Genomic DNA, 18,589 nt, shown 5'->3' with positions numbered 1-18,589 from the left:
AATCGCATGGTTAACTATCGTAAAGATGCGCCAAACATAATCTTAATCAAAGGGCGGGAGCTAATTCAGGGCATCGGATGCTAACTTAACCTTTGCTTTATATAGACTGTTGATGTTGTTCGAGTTGAGGTCTGAGATAATTGTATGATGCTATACCTAGGTAGATACGTTCTAGTAATTTAGAGACTCGAAGTTGCAATCAATTATTCAAAGCTATCAATCCTATAGTTCAACAGCATACTATATAGTAAAAGACTTATTTAGCTACATAAATGGGTATCTACAAATAGCGCATAGAAGTATTCGCCGCTGCTTACGTTACTATACAGATATTAGCACGCAATTGACAATGTTAGCTACTAGGAGCGATTATTATTTTCTTACAACGGCTAGTCGCCCGTGACTATAAGCAGAATGAGACCTAATCAATGATACACGCAACGGTATTCGTATGGGTTTGGGCTGTGGGAGCAATTGAAGAACAGCTGATCTTACTGCGCCTTGTTCAATTAAGCTGTGCATAATCTAACGAGGCCTACATTCCGTTTAATCATAACGGAACATAAAAATAAAGGATTTAATCGTTTTGCGTCGACCAAGGCAAAATCTCTTGCTTCTGACGACGATGATGACGTCCTGAAAATCCAATAGTTTTTATGTCAGCCCCACAAGAATGCCCCTCGACATTGCGTTGCGTCGATGACGTCGATGAAGGTAAGAAAAGAACAGCGACGATGCAATCTACGTAGATCGAACCAGCACGTCGCATGTGGGTCTTTCGGGAGATGTTCCCTCGGCAGTATTAAGGTACCTACATGAACAATTGGGGGCAGAATTGAATGATATTTTGACTAATGAATGGAAACTTCCAGTTTTTTGTTCTCTTCATTGACAAGTCTAAGCTATGCATCTCCTATGCGAATCCACTCGAGAGTATCGAATGGGACGCGATTGTCATGTTAGGCTGCCCTATATCGCGGGAATCCATGCGACTTGGCGGCTCTGTCGGTCCCGCTATGACGAAATTCACCGGAAAGCCTGCTTGGTGGTTGTCGATGGGGTGGGCGTATTGGTACCTACATACGAAAGAGGGCGCGTTAAAACTTCCCCCATGAAACCCCCAGAAGGATCATCAAATCCCGAGACGTGGTAGCGTGTTAGGGTTTTGTCTCTCCGTCCCGTGGTCCGGTGAAAACTTCGAAGAAACGGTTCAGTAACACGGGGAGCTGGTGATGGGAATGTGACGGAATCTGACTGGCCGGCCTCACATGATTAGTAGAGTCAAGGTATTATTAGGGATTGCTTCTGGCACAAGATCTGGTCTGGAGACAACCACCACCCGAGAGACTATCAAATTAGTGGCCGATCAGTTGACCGTGGAATCCCGCATCCGTGGGTGCGCATAACTATAATGTTACATGAATAATCCCTTGGTGAGAATTTCTCGGTTTTTTAGTTGTCGGCTCTCGGTCGGTGATATTTCTTGCGACATCTGAGGAAACATTCCGTCAAATACTTACGTGCGTCTACTTTACCGTTACGGTACCCTCCTTGGTAGAAAGGTTCGGACAAGGGGGTGTAGCTTTTTACCTAGCAGCCTTGGTATTCTACGTAGTAAACTACGAGACCAGATTGGTAACCCGAGGTTACTACTAGGTAAGGCCAGCAAAGGCCTCGCCGCTTCGCTTATTATACGGGAACACATGGAATATGGAGTACGTACACATCACCTTTTTTATGCGTTGTACATACGTGGTCACCGACAGACAAGCTGGTAACATAATTTATTTAATTTTTTTCTTGTGTGATAGCTAGACTGTCGCTGATACGGTGATGGAAAATGGAAGTGGTGTCTAACTACTCAAGAACCGCAACGCTGGAGAAATCGACATACATCCGCGCGACTCGCAAATCCCATTCCTGTATCAAATTTCGCATGTTTTGGCTGGTGAGCATGTGCAAAGATCGTCCGCTAATGTGGACTGATGAGCTTGATCAGCCCTGGTGAACCCCTCAAATTGTAACCCTGTCGATACGGATACGGTAAGCTTGGGCTTTTCAGGGTCTTAAATCACCCCGCTCTAGATCTTGGCGATCGAATAATAGATAACTATAAAACATACAACATTATTCTGATCTGATGGGTTTATGGTGTGTACCTTTGTCGTACTTGGAGGTGTGGTCGGGGCCTAGGTAGGTACTTATGGTGAACGCCGAGGTTCTTGGTGCATGGAAATGACTCGATATTCACTACCGCGATACGCCGAAAAGTAGATATATCCCTGATCAATTCAGCTTGCTTGTAATTCGAAATGTGAAGCGAGGGAGCAATATCTACCTAGCCTAGGTAGCTAGTCAATCCATTCGGCAGGAGGAACAACGATAAGCGAAGGGTACAGGCGCCTTGAGGCCAATAACATTGTCCAACCAAAGCGGAGTGATATGGCCTTATGAGGTACTTTTAGGTGGGTGAACAGACACACCTCACCCACCTACCTATCGTATCTTGCTTACTTGACCCCGGTACCCCAGAGGAGATCGCTAGATTGCTAACTGGGGTTGCACTGGCGGCCTGACTTGCCTAGGAGTTTAAAGACGCCCATAGCGCACGGCGCCCGTTGCTGACATGCGCCTAGAAGCTCCGAAAAACTTCGTAATTAGTTGCTGACACTTATAGTGGATGTGTCGGTCGGTACGTGTTGCTGTTTCTTTATCTCTTGATTTTGCGTTACAGTGTCGGTATCACTCAGCTGCTAGGCGCGTAAGAGTGTCGGTCAAGATAATAATTACATCTTTGAGAGGACTGTGCGACGCTCACGTTCAAACCCCGTGTATACTATGCATGTTACGTGCTCGCTAGGGTGTGAGGAACTAGACAGCGAACCCTTGAGCGAACAAGGGCGAAAGAGACCGAGCCAAGACGAAGTCGTGGCCAAATGCGAAAAACCGGACATATTTCCACGTTTCCTTAGGCACCTAAGGTTGGTAGGTACAAGTAGGCACCAGGACAAGGCCCGGAGACAGGATGTATAGTAATAAGTATCTCGGTACCAGCCCCTTATAGTTGATACGCTCTAGATAGACCTAGAATTCGAATGGAAACATTGAAAAGATTAACCAGCTGCAGCTCCGATTATATTAGTTTTTTCCCGCGCTCGTGTGAATGCATCGTAGGTATTTCACCCAAAGGAGTAAGTTGTCAGGGTCGATCGCTGGCGATCATCCCGAAGGTGATTGATTGTTGTTCGCTAGATAGAACTATCTCGGCCGGTCTAGACGCGACCGGATGCTTAGAACGCCTAGGATGCTTACGGTGTATTAGCTGGCCTTCCCAATGGGAGCAAGCAAACGAATTATAGTCGCGACCTATACTCGGAAAGCTGACAGGTTGGACTAGCCTGCCTGACTCTCAACCGGTCGGAACGAAGTAAGATCTTGACCATCTACAGGCTGATGAATCTGTAAGATAGACCGAGTTGCGGCCGCATATCATAATCGGTTGATATTTTTTTTTCTTCTTCTTTTCCTTTTTTCCTTCCGGATTGGCGACATCGCATGTTGCATCAACCCACCGTATCTCATAATATTCATATCCTTGACGGTGTTCTAACGGACTTCCGTTCTTCCCGCGGGAACTCGCAAGGATCATGGTTCTTAAACCAGGAATCTCTTCTCACATACCTATATTCTGCGTGAGCCTCAAAGGGGGGGTTAATGACATAACTATTTCGGTACTACCGCTATAAGAAGGAAGGGGGGGAAAAGCAAGATTTAGAATTGAATAATTACCTAGTACCTACCTAGGTACTTACTTGGGAATCCGAGTCGTTTTCTTCGTATTTTTGACTGATGAGTTTAGATCGTTGAATCATTCCGATTTTTTCTATCATAATTGGTATACTTGGCCTCACCAGCTACTCAACTAACTAATTATCTCAATTGTTGGCTTTACGGTAAACTGTAGTTACCTCCCTCCTTTCCGACTAATATGTTCCTGGTTCTCTCTTGTTATAGACTTTTGGTTCCTGTCGAATGATTAGCACGGAAGAGATGCCATCTTCTGCTGTAATACAATTAATTGGTACCTGGCGTTAGGTATTTGTCCAGGTATAAGTAACAACCAACCGAGCCGCCACCAACATTTCGGAGGTGGGGGATTTGTCTCTTCCGGTATGTTGATCGTCCTTCTAACTGCCTTTTTGATTATCTGACAAGATAATTTTGCCGAGTCGTCATCATCATCGCGCTTTCACACTTCACTAAGTCATTACGAACCTGTTCACAACCGATCTCATAAACTTAACTGCGGATGCAGGTTCCGACCCGAGATTTTATTTTATGATGAACTTCGTTTGTATGGAACCGACTGGACGTAGTCAGGTACGTAAACTTAGCCCTAAAGGTAACTCACCTACCTAGCAGCTTACCTAGGTAGGCATAAAATTACTCGGATCTTGCGTTGGCCACTTTGGCTTCACTCGGTGAGACCGCTTACATATATGTACACCTTAGCCGTAGACCCCCACAAAATTACAAAATCTGAGGGGCGAACTACAAAATACACACATCATATACACGACTCCGAATAATTCCCTTTATTGTAATCGTTCAGGAACAATACACTTGACATCCTAGCCACCACCTATCGATATGTTGAGTAAAAAAATAAAAACCCCGGATCCCACAATGCTATCCCAATGAGAACTTGAGATTGAATTTCTTATTTTTGTTTCCTCACCTGAACTTTGACTATTTCAATTCCGATAACGAATAAAACTTTTTCAACAATCTATTTAGCTCATTCTAGGTAAACTCATAGAGAGGTCTGTTATTTATAGTAGGCCGCCATCATCTACCTGCATATTAAATCAGCTTAATCACTTTTAGTTTCTCAGCGGAAACGTAAACGCCTTCAGCTGGAAACCTACCTGAGATACATGAGGTACATGTGGCAGACATAAATTGTCTCCGTATCTTTACCGTACCGGACTTACACGTTTTTCGTGTAATCGACAGTATTGGATTTCCTAATCCGGAAATTCCCCGCCTAACGGTAACGGTACCTAGTCTCCTTTTTTCCTGCCAGCCCCCAACAATTATTATTGTTATTAGTACTAGTTTTAGTATTATTACGGGCTGTAACCTCTACCCGCTCGGTAGCCCACGCCCCTTCGCGCCTCTTATTTATCATCGCTTCTTCCCCGGATTCTATTCTGGTTCTTCTTACCTTCCTCCCCACTTCTCATCCAAGACCCAAGAGTCATAAGTTGCACTTCTCGCCCTAGGAAAGGCGTGAAGTTTGGAACACGAAAGGCAGCCCGGCGCAGCCCATCATCATCATCATCATCGTCACTCGCACTCCATATTAGCTCGACACTTACACGGGAAACATAACCATTCCTATATCTTCCGCCCACACCTCCTTAACTCCCACCCTGAACTCCTTTTCGCCATATACGAACCCATACGAGCCATACTCGAAAAAAAACCTTTGTGTTTTTTTATCTTGCTATCGCCCATGTCGCGACGTAATTCGTGTGTATCTGACGACAACAGAAAATCACGAAGCAGACCGGCGTCGCAAAATAGCCACAGGTCACCACATTCGCAACCACGCTCGCCGCATACATCTTCTCCTAACAAGTCCTCGCAAAAACTAGCAGGCTCACAAACACACAATCCATCTCCGCTCAAAATGGTTACCACTACTACCACGACGACAACGTCACACCGCCCAGGTGACGATACGCTTCATTACTACCTTCCAGAAATAAACGCGCGCGAAGTAGACGCGCAAAAGCAAGGTTGGATGGAACCGATCGTCATAGACGACGACGACATAATGTTTGGTGGTAAGAGTCTCAGCGCGTTGTACGAGGAGGAAAGAAAGTCGCTCAGCTTCCCTGTCGAAGAGGAGCGACGAGGTCGCCAAAGAGTAAGTTCTTACATATAGTAGAAATTAGAACGAAGCTGTACTAACTTAGATGTCCTAGGTGCGACAACACTATTCTACGCAACACCATCACCATCACCACCACCACCATCATCATCATAGTCATCGTCACCACACAGATTCGACGACCACATCGGGAACCCATGAGCAGAACAAGCATTAGAGTGATGGGGGGAGTAATTGATGAAGAAGAATAAGAAGCATGCGGGCCGTCGAGCGGCCCTAGTTCCCTTTCCGAGATACCCAACACAGCATTCGCATACGATCATATCGGCGGCTGTAGAATTGACTTTTCGCATAATTACTGGATCCCCTTGATTCAACCGGGACCTTATTTACGACCGACGCATGTCATTTACGATCGCATTAGATATACCACACTGACGCGCTTCGAACGGATGGCTTCCAATAGCCTCGCGAAGATATAACGGGTTTGTGTTTTATTTTCCATTAGACCATCATTAGACGGGCAATTCTACATCCCATCTAATCCTCGGGCAGGTCTTCAATACAAGACCTCGGGGGATTTCTGCATTCGGTTAGGCGTTATTATTATCACATTATTTCTGCATATTGGGGGGGATTGGGAGATTGACGCTGGTACCTGAGGATCTTCGGGTGCCCCTGTGTTGGCATACACGTATAATGGGTTTAACTAGGTGTGTTGGTTTTTGCAGCCTAATCATGCAGGCTGTTCGTTATATCCCGGGGGGAACAGCATTGTGCGGTAGCATCGCATGGTTTAATAAAGGTTGAGCTGGCAGGAAGGCAGGGTCATATTATGACACGGGAGATGCAGTTTTGCCGAAATACCAATCGTGATTTCAAAGAATCGCATGTATTGCCATTGTCCTGTGCTAGTTGTCTCATGTAACCCTCGTGAATTGGGTCGAAAGTCGTTTCGGCCACGTTTGAATTCGATCGGCCATCTCGCATGGGAAAAACGCCCACATCCGTAGGCTAACGCAAGACAGTACTAGTGGGGAATGTTTCAACCAAAGGGATCATCCGAGTAACTAATTAGTGAAGCGGTTGCTGAAAATTGGAGGCAAGTTGTTCTTAATAGGGCACTTGGGGGCCGATCCTCAGCGCAAATATGTCTAGATCCGTTAAGACAGATTCCGATCCCTCGCCTGGTAATATCACCCTAAGACGGAAGGATTGGTTCGTAGTTGACAATGGTAGTCGCAAATAGGTACATCCTAAAGACGAGCTTATACAATGGTCCGCATAGGTACCGACTTACGGTGACCTATGTTCTCATGCGCTATCACTCGGTCGCGTTGTCTGGAATATCTCCACCTAATGACCTAGGTGAGACCCAATAAGCTAGTGTTAGCGACTCTTCACCCAACATCATGAAAATCATGATGCTTATAAGTGGCAGTATTGGATGAACAGACACATCTGCGACGAGTACATTTGACGTGCGACATAGGTATACTACCAAATCTATTATCAACTCAACATGTCATATCACGGTTTTCGGCAACATGCTCCTCCCGGATTACTGCTGACTTACTTGGAGCGGAGCACCGACGCGGGACAGGGAACTTGATGCTCGTATACCCTCGACCAATCACAGTCGTGATTCGACCGGGAGGCTCCGAAATCAAAGGATCCGCTGCTTCGGAGATATCGAGGTCAAGGACTTCAACTCTCAGGATAAATAGTCCACCATTCGCCTTGAATGCAGAAGAATTCAAGCAGATGAAAAGCATCCTATCTATCACCAATCTACTCAGACTCAAACTTTGAACCTCCGCTTTCGAACTCTATCCAATGGCTTCACAACAAGAGAAGTGAGTGATCCGTCGGTCATATGATGGCAAACAAGATACGGTCGCTGAAATTCAATCCAGGACTCAAGCCACGATCCAGGCTGTGCGCGAAGTCGCAAAGGCCCATGGAATCCTTATGAACCCACAAGATGAAATGGGATACCTCCGTGTGGTTCGCGCCGCGCAGGAGTCAGTTGACTTCGTCGAGCGTATGAAGGACTTTGTTCATCCGCGACTTACCCCGCTTGTCCCAGTCCCTCGGGCATACACTCTACCGTCGCCATCTGAGAATCCCTTGAACGCCTGGAGTCATCGTGTCAGCTAGCCCTTGTTTTTCTTCATGTCTTCTTTACTTTTCGCTGACCAATATGTCGTATTTAGGCTCATATTGAAGCCGCAAAACTCTCAGAGGGCACCGGCTTGTTAGTTGGCAAGACAATTGCCATCAAAGACAGTGTTTCGGTAGCCGGAGTGCCGACAACTTGTGGCACCCAGCCGTTCCATCTATGCGAGGACAAACCTGCTCCTATTCCGGACATCGACGCCCCTATTGTGAGCCGGGTTTTAGAGGCTGGGGCGTTGATAACAGGTACCTCGACTTGTGAAAATTATTGCTTGTCAGCAATGTCTTTTACCAGCGCCACCGGCCCCGTCGATAACCCTTGGTTCAAGGGTTATTCGGCTGGAGGGAGTAGTAGTGGATCGGCAGCTCTTATCGCCATCAATGCAATCAACAAATGGCGAAAGTCGAGAGGTCTAGTTGTTAAAGGCTTAGGCGAAGGGGTAGACCTCGCTATCGGCGGTGACCAAGGTGGTAGCATTCGAGTTGTTCGTATCCCCTCTGTAATCCAAACCACCCATAAGAGGGATGTCGAGTGGACCATATACTAATGCGATAAAAGCCCGCTGCATACTGTGGCATTTACGGCCTTAAGCCAACACATGGTCTAGTCCCTTACACGGGTATCGCCTCGCTATTACCCCTGATTGACCACTGTGGTCCAATGGCCTCTTCCGTCCGGGACACCGCGCTTCTCCTTACGGTACTCGCCGGCTACGACGGTTTCGACCCTCGCATGACACCTGAGACACCCCTTCGATCCGCAGTCCCTCAGTATCACGCCCTTCTGGACGAGCATATCTCCAAACGAACCGCAGCTGGTACCTGGACGCCCCAAGCGGCTGCTCGCGGTCTACGCATTGGCGTCCTTAAAGAAGCTTTTGAAATCGCCGGCATCGACGCCGAGGTGGCCTCCGTAATCCGTAAAGCCGCATCGCGCTATACCTCGCTAGGTGCTTCTGTCGCCGAAGTCTCAATCCCATTACACCTCATCGCACCCCACATTTTCACGGCAGCAACCCGCGCCTACGCCGGCGACACGCTGATTTTCAGGCCAGAATCGGCAACCGCATCGACCCTTCCCTTTCCGTTTCCTGGTGCCCCGGCCCCAAACCCCAATCAAACGTGGTATGACACAATGACATGGGCAAATCCGCTCGTAGTTGGTGGACTATTCAGTGGCGAATTTCTGCTAGATCGGAAAAGGTATCCTGAGAGTGTCCGTGATAAGGCCATTCGACATGTTCATGAGTTACGCGCTGCATACGATAGGGCGTTGCAGGACTTCGACGTGTTGATCATGCCTACGATGCCGACTGTGGCTCCGCGACATGCGCCGGCGGATATGGGGGTTGCGGAAAAGGCGGGGTTCGTCCTGGCGAATACGCTGAATACGTTACCTTTTAATGTTACTGGCCACCCCGGGTTGTCTATGCCTGTTGGCTGGGGAAAAGTCGAGGGAGACGGAAAGGAGAAATTGCCGGTGGGTATGCAGATTGTGGGAAAAAGATGGAATGAGCGGATGATATTCCTCGCCGCTGCCGCTTGGGAAGTTGGTGGGCTTGGGTTAGATGAGGAGTAGGGTGGAAGATAAGAGTTGAAGGGGGGGGGTCGAGGGGACGTAGGGGTGATGCAATACGTGGTACTGAGTAGAGTGATGTTACATGGGATGAGCTCAACGGATACACACACACGACGCTTTTACACGAATGCGTGGTAAAATGAGTACGGTCTTTTGTTTGTCGCGTATCGATGTACCAGCTCGGGATATTAAATGGCTACGTTTGTAGGACGAAGGTATCTAGGCGCAAGGGATTTCACCTGGGTTTGGTTACCTCTTTGAGTGGTTCCAGATAACGAAAGAGCTTAAGTTCACGACATTCTACAACCTCGTACGAACAATTTCTCAGTAATTTTTATTTTAATTTCGTAGTCTCGCCCCGATTTGCCATATGCTATGCTATTAATCTCATCAAACACTTATTAACGCCCCATTTACCTAAACCAATTTCGAAATCATTTATCCATACCCTATCGTAGCCCAAGGGGAAAGAGGCCCCCATCCTCTTCAAATCATCATCAACATTGACGTAGTCAGTTATGGTATCACCTTCATGCTATTCCCAATCCTTCAAAACTTGCCACTGATCCTCGAATTTCAACCCTCCTCCGGCTATCAGATCGCAATTTCCATGTCCCCACTTGCGACGAAATACTTCCTTTCCTGCTTCCGTTAGTACATCAAGTGCTTCCGTGAAGCCCGCAGAGTCGTAGTAGAATGGTTCCCCCTGACCACCGTGTTGACCCGCCTGCCAAGTATTTCGACCACGGTCGCCGTGCTTATAATGGAACATCCGGTCAGCAACCGCTAATAATGTCTTCCAGTATTCCACGGAATCATCAGGCGCTCGAGCAGAATTGTCGATGCTTCTCTTCCCATATTCGGATGGGGGCGGAGGTGGCGGGGGATTCGGGTCGAGGAAATCGGGGGTCACGCTAGTATCTCGGTACAAGGCGAGAAGATTATCGAGCGAAACAGATGTATCCGTTATAACGCCGCAATTAGCTTCGTTTTGCGACCAATTACGCATATGCAGGCGGGTGTAAGTATCGCAATCCGTCATATAATACGGGATTAACGTATCCCAACCACGGATATCTTCAAGAGCCATCGGGTTCTGCAGTGTAAGGTGATCGTATGCGAAAAAACGAAGTCCCCATCTTTCATCCGTCACCAAGGTGCGGTTAAGCTCTTCAAGACATAAGGTGTAGAGGCTCTTGTACCCTGGCTCCCCGGCGCGCTGCGTGAGGCCCTCGAATCCGTTTTCGTGGCCGAGGGCGAGTACGTCCATGTGGCTCCAGAAGTAGTACGGCCATTTGTGCGTATACGATAGCGATAGGTAAAAATTTTGCAGCTGCGCAAAGCTTAAGAGGACTGGAGTTTGGACGATGTTCACACCCAGGCGCTTGAGGGCTGTGTGATTCAGGTACCAGGGATGCTGTAAAGTAAGCTGTCCTCGCGCATTGGCCTGTTGCATGCCGGTGTTCTCAACTACATATATCTGCTCGGCTGGCCATCCGGCGGTGATGTACGAGACTACTGTTTGAAGTAGCATAGGCCATGATCGAGTAAACCCAATGACTAGGGGTGGCGCGACCTCCAATCCATATTTTTTCCACCCATCTTTCTCGGCAACATTGTACGATGGAATCGGAGGCGGTGTCGATGTCGCCAGCGCTGGGAAGGGATCTTTGATTGGCGGCGGAGTGTAGGCTGGGGCTGGTTTATATCTCGGGGTAGGTTGTGTCTCTCCTGAACCCCCTAGATTTAAAGAGCTAACAATACGAAGACTAGTATTTGTCCGAAAAAATAGGAAAGTTAAGAGACTACCACTAACGAGGAGTCCAGTGAGGAACAAGATCTGCCGTGGGCGTCTCATCCTCTCAGATGTCTGGACCGGTTGGTCGATCTACTTGTAACCACGAAATAGTCTCAGAAGTTCCGGGGTAAGGAACATTTGTCTATGAAATAATAAAGAAACCCCATTGCATCAACTTGTCGACGAACCGGAAAAGTAGAATTTCGCTCGTTGTACGAGGAAACAAAGCAATGAGTAGAGTAAGATCGGAAATATGAATACGAGGCGCGAGTCACGGATATTACACCAGAACTACGTCGTACGAAACCAAAGCTACTATTCAACCTAGCTGCGAACACGTATACGTCACTGGGTTTAGAAGAATGCGTCCTGATTGAGAACTCTTTCCTAGATGTGACGAGACGGACGAAACGGGAGTAGACCTGTTATGGGCAGTCGAAGAGCGGGCCGAAATGCGTCATGAATCCGTCACTCAGCGAATCGCCGCATGCAAATCAGAGACACAGCAGCATAGCTTCTACACATTCATACCTAGGTACTTAATACTATCTATTTTAAAAGAACTTCGCCCCAATTGACTGCATGAAGGCGTAATGGAAGCCACATTAGTATCTTCCACCAAATATATGATTGGTTCGTCGACCTCTTTCCTTTGTTAGAAAGAATCCTATTCGGCATCCGGTCAAAACGCTCCGACCTAACCAACAAATCTTGGACAATCGCTCATATATCTTGGCACGGCACGCCGCAGCTTGTTCCACGCAATTGCCTAATTTACGCGCCAGCAACTCAACGGTGTGTTCAACAGAGTATTTAATTTAGATCATATCCGGAGGCACCGCGGGTATAAAGTCATTCGACCGATCGAAATCTAGGACTGGATATAGATACCCTAGTAGGTATTTATGCCCCTTAGATATGTGAAAATGTGTAGATCGTACTTAGAGCCGCGCCAAGGATCAGGTACGGCGAAAGAGGGTAGCACGGCTCCTTCCTACACAACTATTCTCCGCTCCGGTGTTCCCGGCGATCATCGCATGGGACCGAAACTTAAATGGTATTTTGATTTACGGAATTCATGTTGACTTTCTAATATTTTACAATAGGAATTACTATACTTGTTGTTTTCGGGGCTTCTAAAGTACTATTCTTTTTTCGATCTAGTGTATCATGCTGGAATTTTCGGTGTGCCAGTGAAAAAGAAAAATTTGGGGGGTTGGCATGCGAGTGATACTTGATTCATCACTAGAGATCGATGGGTAAGTTGGCATCCCGACCCTTTAATTTAAAGTGGCTTCTCATCTTAGGTGATCGGTCATATCGGAATGATTTTGGCTTGAGCGAAGGTGTAGAAATCTCTTTCCTTCAATGCGCTACAATCCCTTTTAATTCCGCATTTGAATCAGAATAGTTATACCTACGATATATCTTACCTTATGTATCTAGGTACCTAGGTAGGTACCTTCTAGGCAGGTATTTATGGTGGGGTTGACTCGTAATGATTAGGTATCGATGCCCGACGTATTCCCATCTGTAGATGAACTCTCCACTCATCATTAAAAAATCAGAGGTTCGTTTCTAAAATATTAATATAAAGAAAACATGGGTGCCATAGATATATCACCACTCTAAATGGCGACCGCGCCGGAATCATTAGGACAGGTCGCATATTCAATACTCCGCATCGCTAATAGAGTCCGGAGTACAGCACTCAGCTCGATAAAGAATGAGCAAATAGAAGAAACACAACTATAAGATTCTATCTAATCTCAAACAGTCTTTACCAGCATTAGTCAGACAACGACATATGTTGCGTTTCCCCTCATTCGCACTTGAGGGATATCTGGATAGGTGGTGGTGAGAAGAGTAACAGTAATAACGATGGACGATCGACTGAACACGCGCGTATCTAAGAAAATCAAACTCAGAAGGGGAAATTTGATTATGAAATTCGTACAGCCCGTACGTTGTATAGTAAGCCTTTGAGCTGCTGTTGGTCTATTGAAAGTCCGGGGCAAAATCTCCAGATGTCGATCATATGCGAGCCAGCTCAAACCCCGAGTCCTATTCCCCATTCAGTGCACCCTGGCAGCCTGGATCGACCGGGGCGGCTTCTTACACGTATGGAGACACTAGTCTGCGATAGGTCATCTGGTATCCGATCCGTGGTATTTGTAGGGGAGCTTTACTTACACGAATTGCCCCCGGAAGGCATGAAATACGGGTGATAGGAAATAATAAATGTCGATGGTGGGGTCAGGCGCGCGTTCCTTTTCCTTCCCTTGCCTATCTACCTACAACCCCACGGATAGTGCCCTTATTCGTATATTTCATCTGTTTAGGTATAGACTTGGTAGATAAGAAGGAACGAGAAGTTAGGACAAGCTAGTTCTAGAGCCGTAGTTATAGAGGGTTCATAGAAGAAGAGGGTGTCGGATCGTGGGCGTGACCCATCCATCATTTAAGAGATCGGTCTGGAGGGAGGCAACTCGTGATGCAATCGCAATGCTACCAATTGATAAGGGAAGAAGAAAAAAAAATTAAAGGATTCGGAGATGACGGTGAAAGGGCGGTAAGCCAAAGCTGCAAATTCCCCCTCAGTTCCCCCCAGTTATGTAGCATCTCGCCCTTCTCCGACTATACTTATACTAGAATCACGCTGGTGAAGCTTTGACTTTCTTTATCTCGTTCGACATCGTACGTGCGTATCGTGAAGTGAGGACCTCAAAAAGAAGGACGAACAATAATAAGTCGATGTTGGCCCAGATTCGTACGAACACAGACAATTTCTCGTAACCCCTGCTTTTCCGCGCATGTAACCCCCCGCACTAATGATATACGTGATTGACATGATGCATTTCACTATGGAGCTTGGCATCCTTGCTACCGGCACAGCGGAGCGGGCGGTTGGCTAGATATTCGATCTCTGCCTCAGCAGGTAGGTACCTAAGCTGCTGCACAATAGGTACACTATGTCCAGTAGCGTCTGCGCTATCGTTATATCTTGCTGGGTGAGTCAATCCCGCGATCACTTCCAGGGGGAAATGATCGTCTGAAACCTAATCAATCCCGCCCTTCTCTAGCCGGGACACTCGTCAACCCTAATCAAACGTTGCGGAAGCACGTGTCATGCTCGTATGAGCCTCTATGTCTTTGATTTCCGTTCGCGCATATGGCGAATCTGTACCGAGGAAGTACGTGTACTTGTGTATGTATACCCACACTATCGTGCGCTGATCAAGACTGAGGCAGGGTCAGATTTACATAGGTCGGTTAGAGGAGCTATATACCTAGATGGATACCTAGGTATACATGGATAGACAATTTTATTTGATCATGAGGCTTTTGATCACTTCGTATCCTAGTGATACAGCCGATAACGGGGGCGGTTAGTCTTAGTATACATACGGAGTACCGGGTTTGCTTATTGGGGAGGGATGCCGGAAAGGTATCGGCCGGTAGTTGAAGATCTGCGATAGCTGCAGGCTCCCCCCAGTCACAGCTTTAGTAGAGCTTAGCCCGTACCAAAACCTTGCCTAGGAAACATCTCGACGCTATTAGCACCCAGAAATCCAGATTGAGCATAAGCTTTAATGTCCAATTATGTACATCGGATGACAGGTGTTGCCATACATAAGTCTCAATACCAGAGCCCACCGGTATCTAATTGATGCGAACGCTACGCTAGGGCGGGCTTTCGACAACGCACACCATGCAGATATATGATGAGGTCAGTTGGTACCTATTTATTACCCATCCTCCAAATCCGGTAGGCTGACGCATGTCGCCATCGTCCCAGCCTAGTCACCTAGTCACCTAGTCACCCATAGCCGTTTGTCGGCCCCTGGAGACATCCGGCTTCTGGGAATATATCCACCTAGTAGGAACTTAACCTTGATGTAGTAGCGTTAAACTATCTTGAGTCAGCAATAGTATGCGCGGGAGCTGCACGCTAGCACTTTGTAAATGCTTGAGAGGGGGGCCGATCACTAAGACCCCCCGGATGGGTCATTATTGGGTGGGCTGCAGGTTTCATCATCACATCACCCTGTCTTTCACTATGTATGTATACAAAAACGTTGCCAGACGTGGAGCATGTGTAGTATCTCGGTTTAGCCTTCTTCGTAGGCTCGATGTTACTTTGGCCAATATTATATATTAGTTGTCAGCTCCACACCCTGATGATCTAAAATTGTCGACTTTTTTCCCCCTGATGGTGTGAGATAGTATCAATTAAAGACTTGTCCTCCCTTTTTAAAATCCTTGATTCATGTTATCCACCAAAAGTTGTCGAAATAAGTAGCTGCCAGAACTCACTTGTTGCTACATTTTACCGCCACCTTTAATTAGGCTTGCCCTTGCTTCGTGTCTAGCGCTACAGCCCTCTTGTTGGCAGCCGATCAAGGGGGGAAACAGAAACGGATAGTAGTTGAAACGGTGGATATAATTGGTATTAAAGAAATATGTCGAAAGTTTCAAGAAAGTCGAGCCCACCGGCTATTTCAGACGATATCGACGCTATCACACCATGCCCATTAGCCTGTGGCAGTCCCGAAAGAGTCGAGTCCCCCGAACCCATCGACCCGATTGAGAAATTCCGAGCATCGAGATCGCCATCGCCGGATTCCGAATGTTCTTCAGTTCGCGTAGACATGTCCAGGAATAGGAGACGCGAGTCCCTTAAGGCTTTGGAAGAAGGGACGGAAGGCGACCCCGAAAGGCTATGGAAGCGGATGCTTGCTCTGCAGCGCACTTATGGCTGCTACAACTCGGCTAGAATGAGCGCGGCACTTAGTTCCGGAAATGTCAGCCTGTTACTACGTGAGTGACCTCTTCCGTCCTGCCAAGAAATTCATGACGTGGCCCCTCGACACGCCTTCTAACGAGATGCTAGCTTCCAAAGCGTGCCTGAATCTCTTGAACGAAAACATGACGTTTCTACCCGACGAAGCAGGAGGTGCGGTTGGGGTTTGGCAGCCGAATATGGATGATAGGCGTGGTCATTGATTTATAGCTGCAATGACGTATGTGATGTGGAGTGGGCACATTCCCCAGTCATTGAGAATGTCTTGGGTCCAAAAGGAGGTTGTATGTGCTCTAGTATTATTGGGCGTCGGCGGCAGATTGCATTTTGATACCCCTAGTTCGGAGTTTGAGAATGAATTTATCGACTTTTAATATGCGATGGTGCAAACCACCAAACTCGTGATGCCCACATCTTATATGAGATCTCAGCCATTTCCCGCCAAGAGGCTCCGAAGTGCGTTTTCTAACACTTTCTTACATTGGTCTCGATGTTCTATGGCCAACTGCTGGTTGCGGTTGGTAGGCTCATATTCCGGTTCATTCACCTCTATCTCTTCCAGATCCATGCTCAATTTTGAACCTAATGAATCAACGATTTTCGTAACCACCTCACCGGGAATCTCGCCCCGCATGATATTGGCCAAATCGATTTCGCCTGTTTCGTCTCCGCCCTTCGTAATAGCTTCGTATAGGGCAGCGATGAGGGTGTCTTGGACATGCGAGAAGCAAGGCAGACAGCTCATTGACTCTGCGCTCAAGAGTTTTGAGCGTCCTACGAATGAACTTTGATGCGCCATTGGTCTTAATGACACGATATGTGTAGCTGCCAAGTCGCCAGCATCGGGGTCCGCTTTTGTCTTAATATGAATATAGTCATTATGGAGATTATCGTTCTCTGGGAGCGTAAAACCATAGCCTAGAAGCAGCTCGACATTGGTTTTCATCCCGTAATTGTTAAATACTTGTTCCCCGGCCGAATATGTCTGTCTTGACTTGAGCGTGCATAATCGAGTCTGTTTGTCGGTGCTCCATGCAATTTTGGCCAATGGCGAATGGTTTCCAATATCATATAGAGGAAGCAGGATTGAGAAGTCATCCAACTCGCATGGAATACTTAGCTGAGTTTCTTCGGGAAGAATGAGCGAGGGGCGGAAACTACGGCTAGTAAATATACTAAACGCCCAGTGATACAACGGCCGTGTGTATGCTGTATGGTAGTTCTCTGGTAGTAATTTCATAGCGTGTTTGTATTCCTTTTTGAGATTCGATCTGACATCTTGCACCGCCGTAAAGGCATTGGTACCTCTCAAGAACTCGATATCATCCGATGGCCATACTACCGGAAGAATACTGCTCATATGCTCAGGCTGAGGGAGAGTTCGTATGTATGGCCACCACTTTGACTTGGACCCAAGAAGGTATTGTTGCATGAGAAAGAACCGACCAATGACATGGGGTGGTGTATTTTTCAAGAAATCCCCTGGGAAATAGCTTTCATCATCGTGGTTTGAGGTACTTGGAGATGAGGAGAAACCGAAATCCGGATGACCATCAATAGCATCGAGATACGAAAGGGATTTGGAGAGCGGGAGCGTAACTATAGCGTCATCAACTCCAGTTGAACATGATTCCCTCACGCGAAAAGACGCTCGAGTAACCTCGTCGTGGAAGATTTCAATGGCAGGATTGAGACTACCACCATCATTCTCTACCCATCGGAGTAGGGCATCGAAACGTTCTGTCACAACGTTGGCCATCGCAGAATATGTAGGAAAAATGCTAATAGTTCAATGCATTGATAAATATACCCCAAATATGCCTCATTTCTATACCTGTAATATACGCCGATGACAATTAGCGATGCCGAACTTCGAAATGAAATTGTTGTCAAAGTGAAAGTCGAATGTTAAAAAAAGAATTGGATATAATTGGCGAGTACTCGTGCATTATTATTATGTAATCAACTGATGTTTTTGTTATCGTAACACCGAGAATATCTCCGATTCCTATCTTATCGTATGAAATACTCCGATAAGACCGAATGCATTCCCGCTCGCTGTGATCCGCAACTTCTCTTTTCTTCCCCTTAATATTCAGATTGGTGGTCGAAATAGACGAATTATCTTCTACCTCTCTAGAAAAGGGATTATCTGGCCTGCTGTTATTTACCTAAAGTAATTGACTTCTGTCACGAGGCCGGTGTTACCGCGATGTTGAGCGCAGAGTTCACATTTACATCCTTTCAGATCCTATTATCATGGTATCGAGTCTCTATATTCAGAGAAGTCGAATCCTCCGCCATTTTAGCCACTAGATAAGAGATCGTTCC

General features: G+C 46.9%; 5 protein-coding genes across 5 annotated transcripts; 3 read left to right on the top strand and 2 right to left on the bottom strand.

Annotated features, from left to right (window-relative positions):
• The first annotated feature begins 4,816 nt into the window (after nt 1–4,816).
• Nucleotides 4,817–6,422, top strand: F4822DRAFT_236887 (uncharacterized protein). The gene is made up of 2 exons (XM_051454242.1): nt 4,817–5,935; nt 5,994–6,422. The coding sequence occupies exons 1-2, from the start codon at nt 5,519–5,521 to the stop codon at nt 6,114–6,116; spliced, it is 540 nt and encodes a 179-aa protein (XP_051313955.1). The 5' UTR covers nt 4,817–5,518; the 3' UTR covers nt 6,117–6,422.
• A 568-nt stretch (nt 6,423–6,990) lies between these two features.
• Nucleotides 6,991–9,686, top strand: F4822DRAFT_402022 (amidase signature enzyme). The gene is made up of 6 exons (XM_051457989.1): nt 6,991–7,287; nt 7,341–7,391; nt 7,482–7,755; nt 7,816–8,050; nt 8,116–8,562; nt 8,637–9,686. Exons 3-6 carry the CDS (start codon nt 7,736–7,738, stop codon nt 9,654–9,656), a joined length of 1,722 nt encoding a protein of 573 aa, XP_051313954.1. The 5' UTR covers nt 6,991–7,287; nt 7,341–7,391; nt 7,482–7,735; the 3' UTR covers nt 9,657–9,686.
• Nucleotides 9,687–9,975: 289 nt separating this feature from the next.
• Nucleotides 9,976–11,899, bottom strand: F4822DRAFT_402017 (uncharacterized protein). Its single transcript, XM_051457988.1, has one exon. The coding sequence runs from the start codon at nt 11,512–11,514 to the stop codon at nt 10,192–10,194; it is 1,323 nt and encodes a 440-aa protein (XP_051313953.1). The 5' UTR covers nt 11,515–11,899; the 3' UTR covers nt 9,976–10,191.
• A 3,868-nt stretch (nt 11,900–15,767) lies between these two features.
• F4822DRAFT_236773 (uncharacterized protein) lies at nt 15,768–16,573 on the top strand. The gene is made up of 2 exons (XM_051454240.1): nt 15,768–16,275; nt 16,349–16,573. Exons 1-2 carry the CDS (start codon nt 15,918–15,920, stop codon nt 16,459–16,461), a joined length of 471 nt encoding a protein of 156 aa, XP_051313952.1. The 5' UTR covers nt 15,768–15,917; the 3' UTR covers nt 16,462–16,573.
• Nucleotides 16,485–18,153, bottom strand: F4822DRAFT_236785 (SET domain-containing protein). Its single transcript, XM_051454241.1, has one exon. It carries the CDS (start codon nt 18,015–18,017, stop codon nt 16,686–16,688), a length of 1,332 nt encoding a protein of 443 aa, XP_051313951.1. The 5' UTR covers nt 18,018–18,153; the 3' UTR covers nt 16,485–16,685.
• Between the last annotated feature and the right edge of the window lie 436 nt (nt 18,154–18,589).

This window comes from Hypoxylon trugodes (assembly GCF_022578975.1).
Source record: "Hypoxylon trugodes strain CBS 135444 unplaced genomic scaffold F4822scaffold_5, whole genome shotgun sequence".
Lineage (NCBI taxonomy): Eukaryota > Fungi > Ascomycota > Sordariomycetes > Xylariales > Hypoxylaceae > Hypoxylon > Hypoxylon trugodes.
The sequence above is the reverse complement of the archived record's forward strand: the minus strand, read 5'-3'. Positions and strand labels throughout refer to the sequence as shown.

Coding starts and splice junctions, on each gene's coding strand:
- F4822DRAFT_236773 (XM_051454240.1), top strand. CDS start 15,918: ATGTCGAAAGTTTCAAGAAAGTCGAGCCCACCGGCTATTTCAGACGAT. Junction 16,276..16,348: donor AAATGTCAGCCTGTTACTAC/GTGAGTGACCTC, acceptor ACGAGATGCTAG/CTTCCAAAGCGTGCCTGAAT.
- F4822DRAFT_236887 (XM_051454242.1), top strand. CDS start 5,519: ATGTCGCGACGTAATTCGTGTGTATCTGACGACAACAGAAAATCACGA. Junction 5,936..5,993: donor AGCGACGAGGTCGCCAAAGA/GTAAGTTCTTAC, acceptor TAGATGTCCTAG/GTGCGACAACACTATTCTAC.
- F4822DRAFT_402017 (XM_051457988.1), bottom strand. CDS start 11,514: ATGAGACGCCCACGGCAGATCTTGTTCCTCACTGGACTCCTCGTTAGT.
- F4822DRAFT_236785 (XM_051454241.1), bottom strand. CDS start 18,017: ATGGCCAACGTTGTGACAGAACGTTTCGATGCCCTACTCCGATGGGTA.
- F4822DRAFT_402022 (XM_051457989.1), top strand. CDS start 7,736: ATGGCTTCACAACAAGAGAA. Junction 8,051..8,115: donor TGAACGCCTGGAGTCATCGT/GTCAGCTAGCCC, acceptor TGTCGTATTTAG/GCTCATATTGAAGCCGCAAA. Junction 8,563..8,636: donor AAGGTGGTAGCATTCGAGTT/GTTCGTATCCCC, acceptor ATGCGATAAAAG/CCCGCTGCATACTGTGGCAT.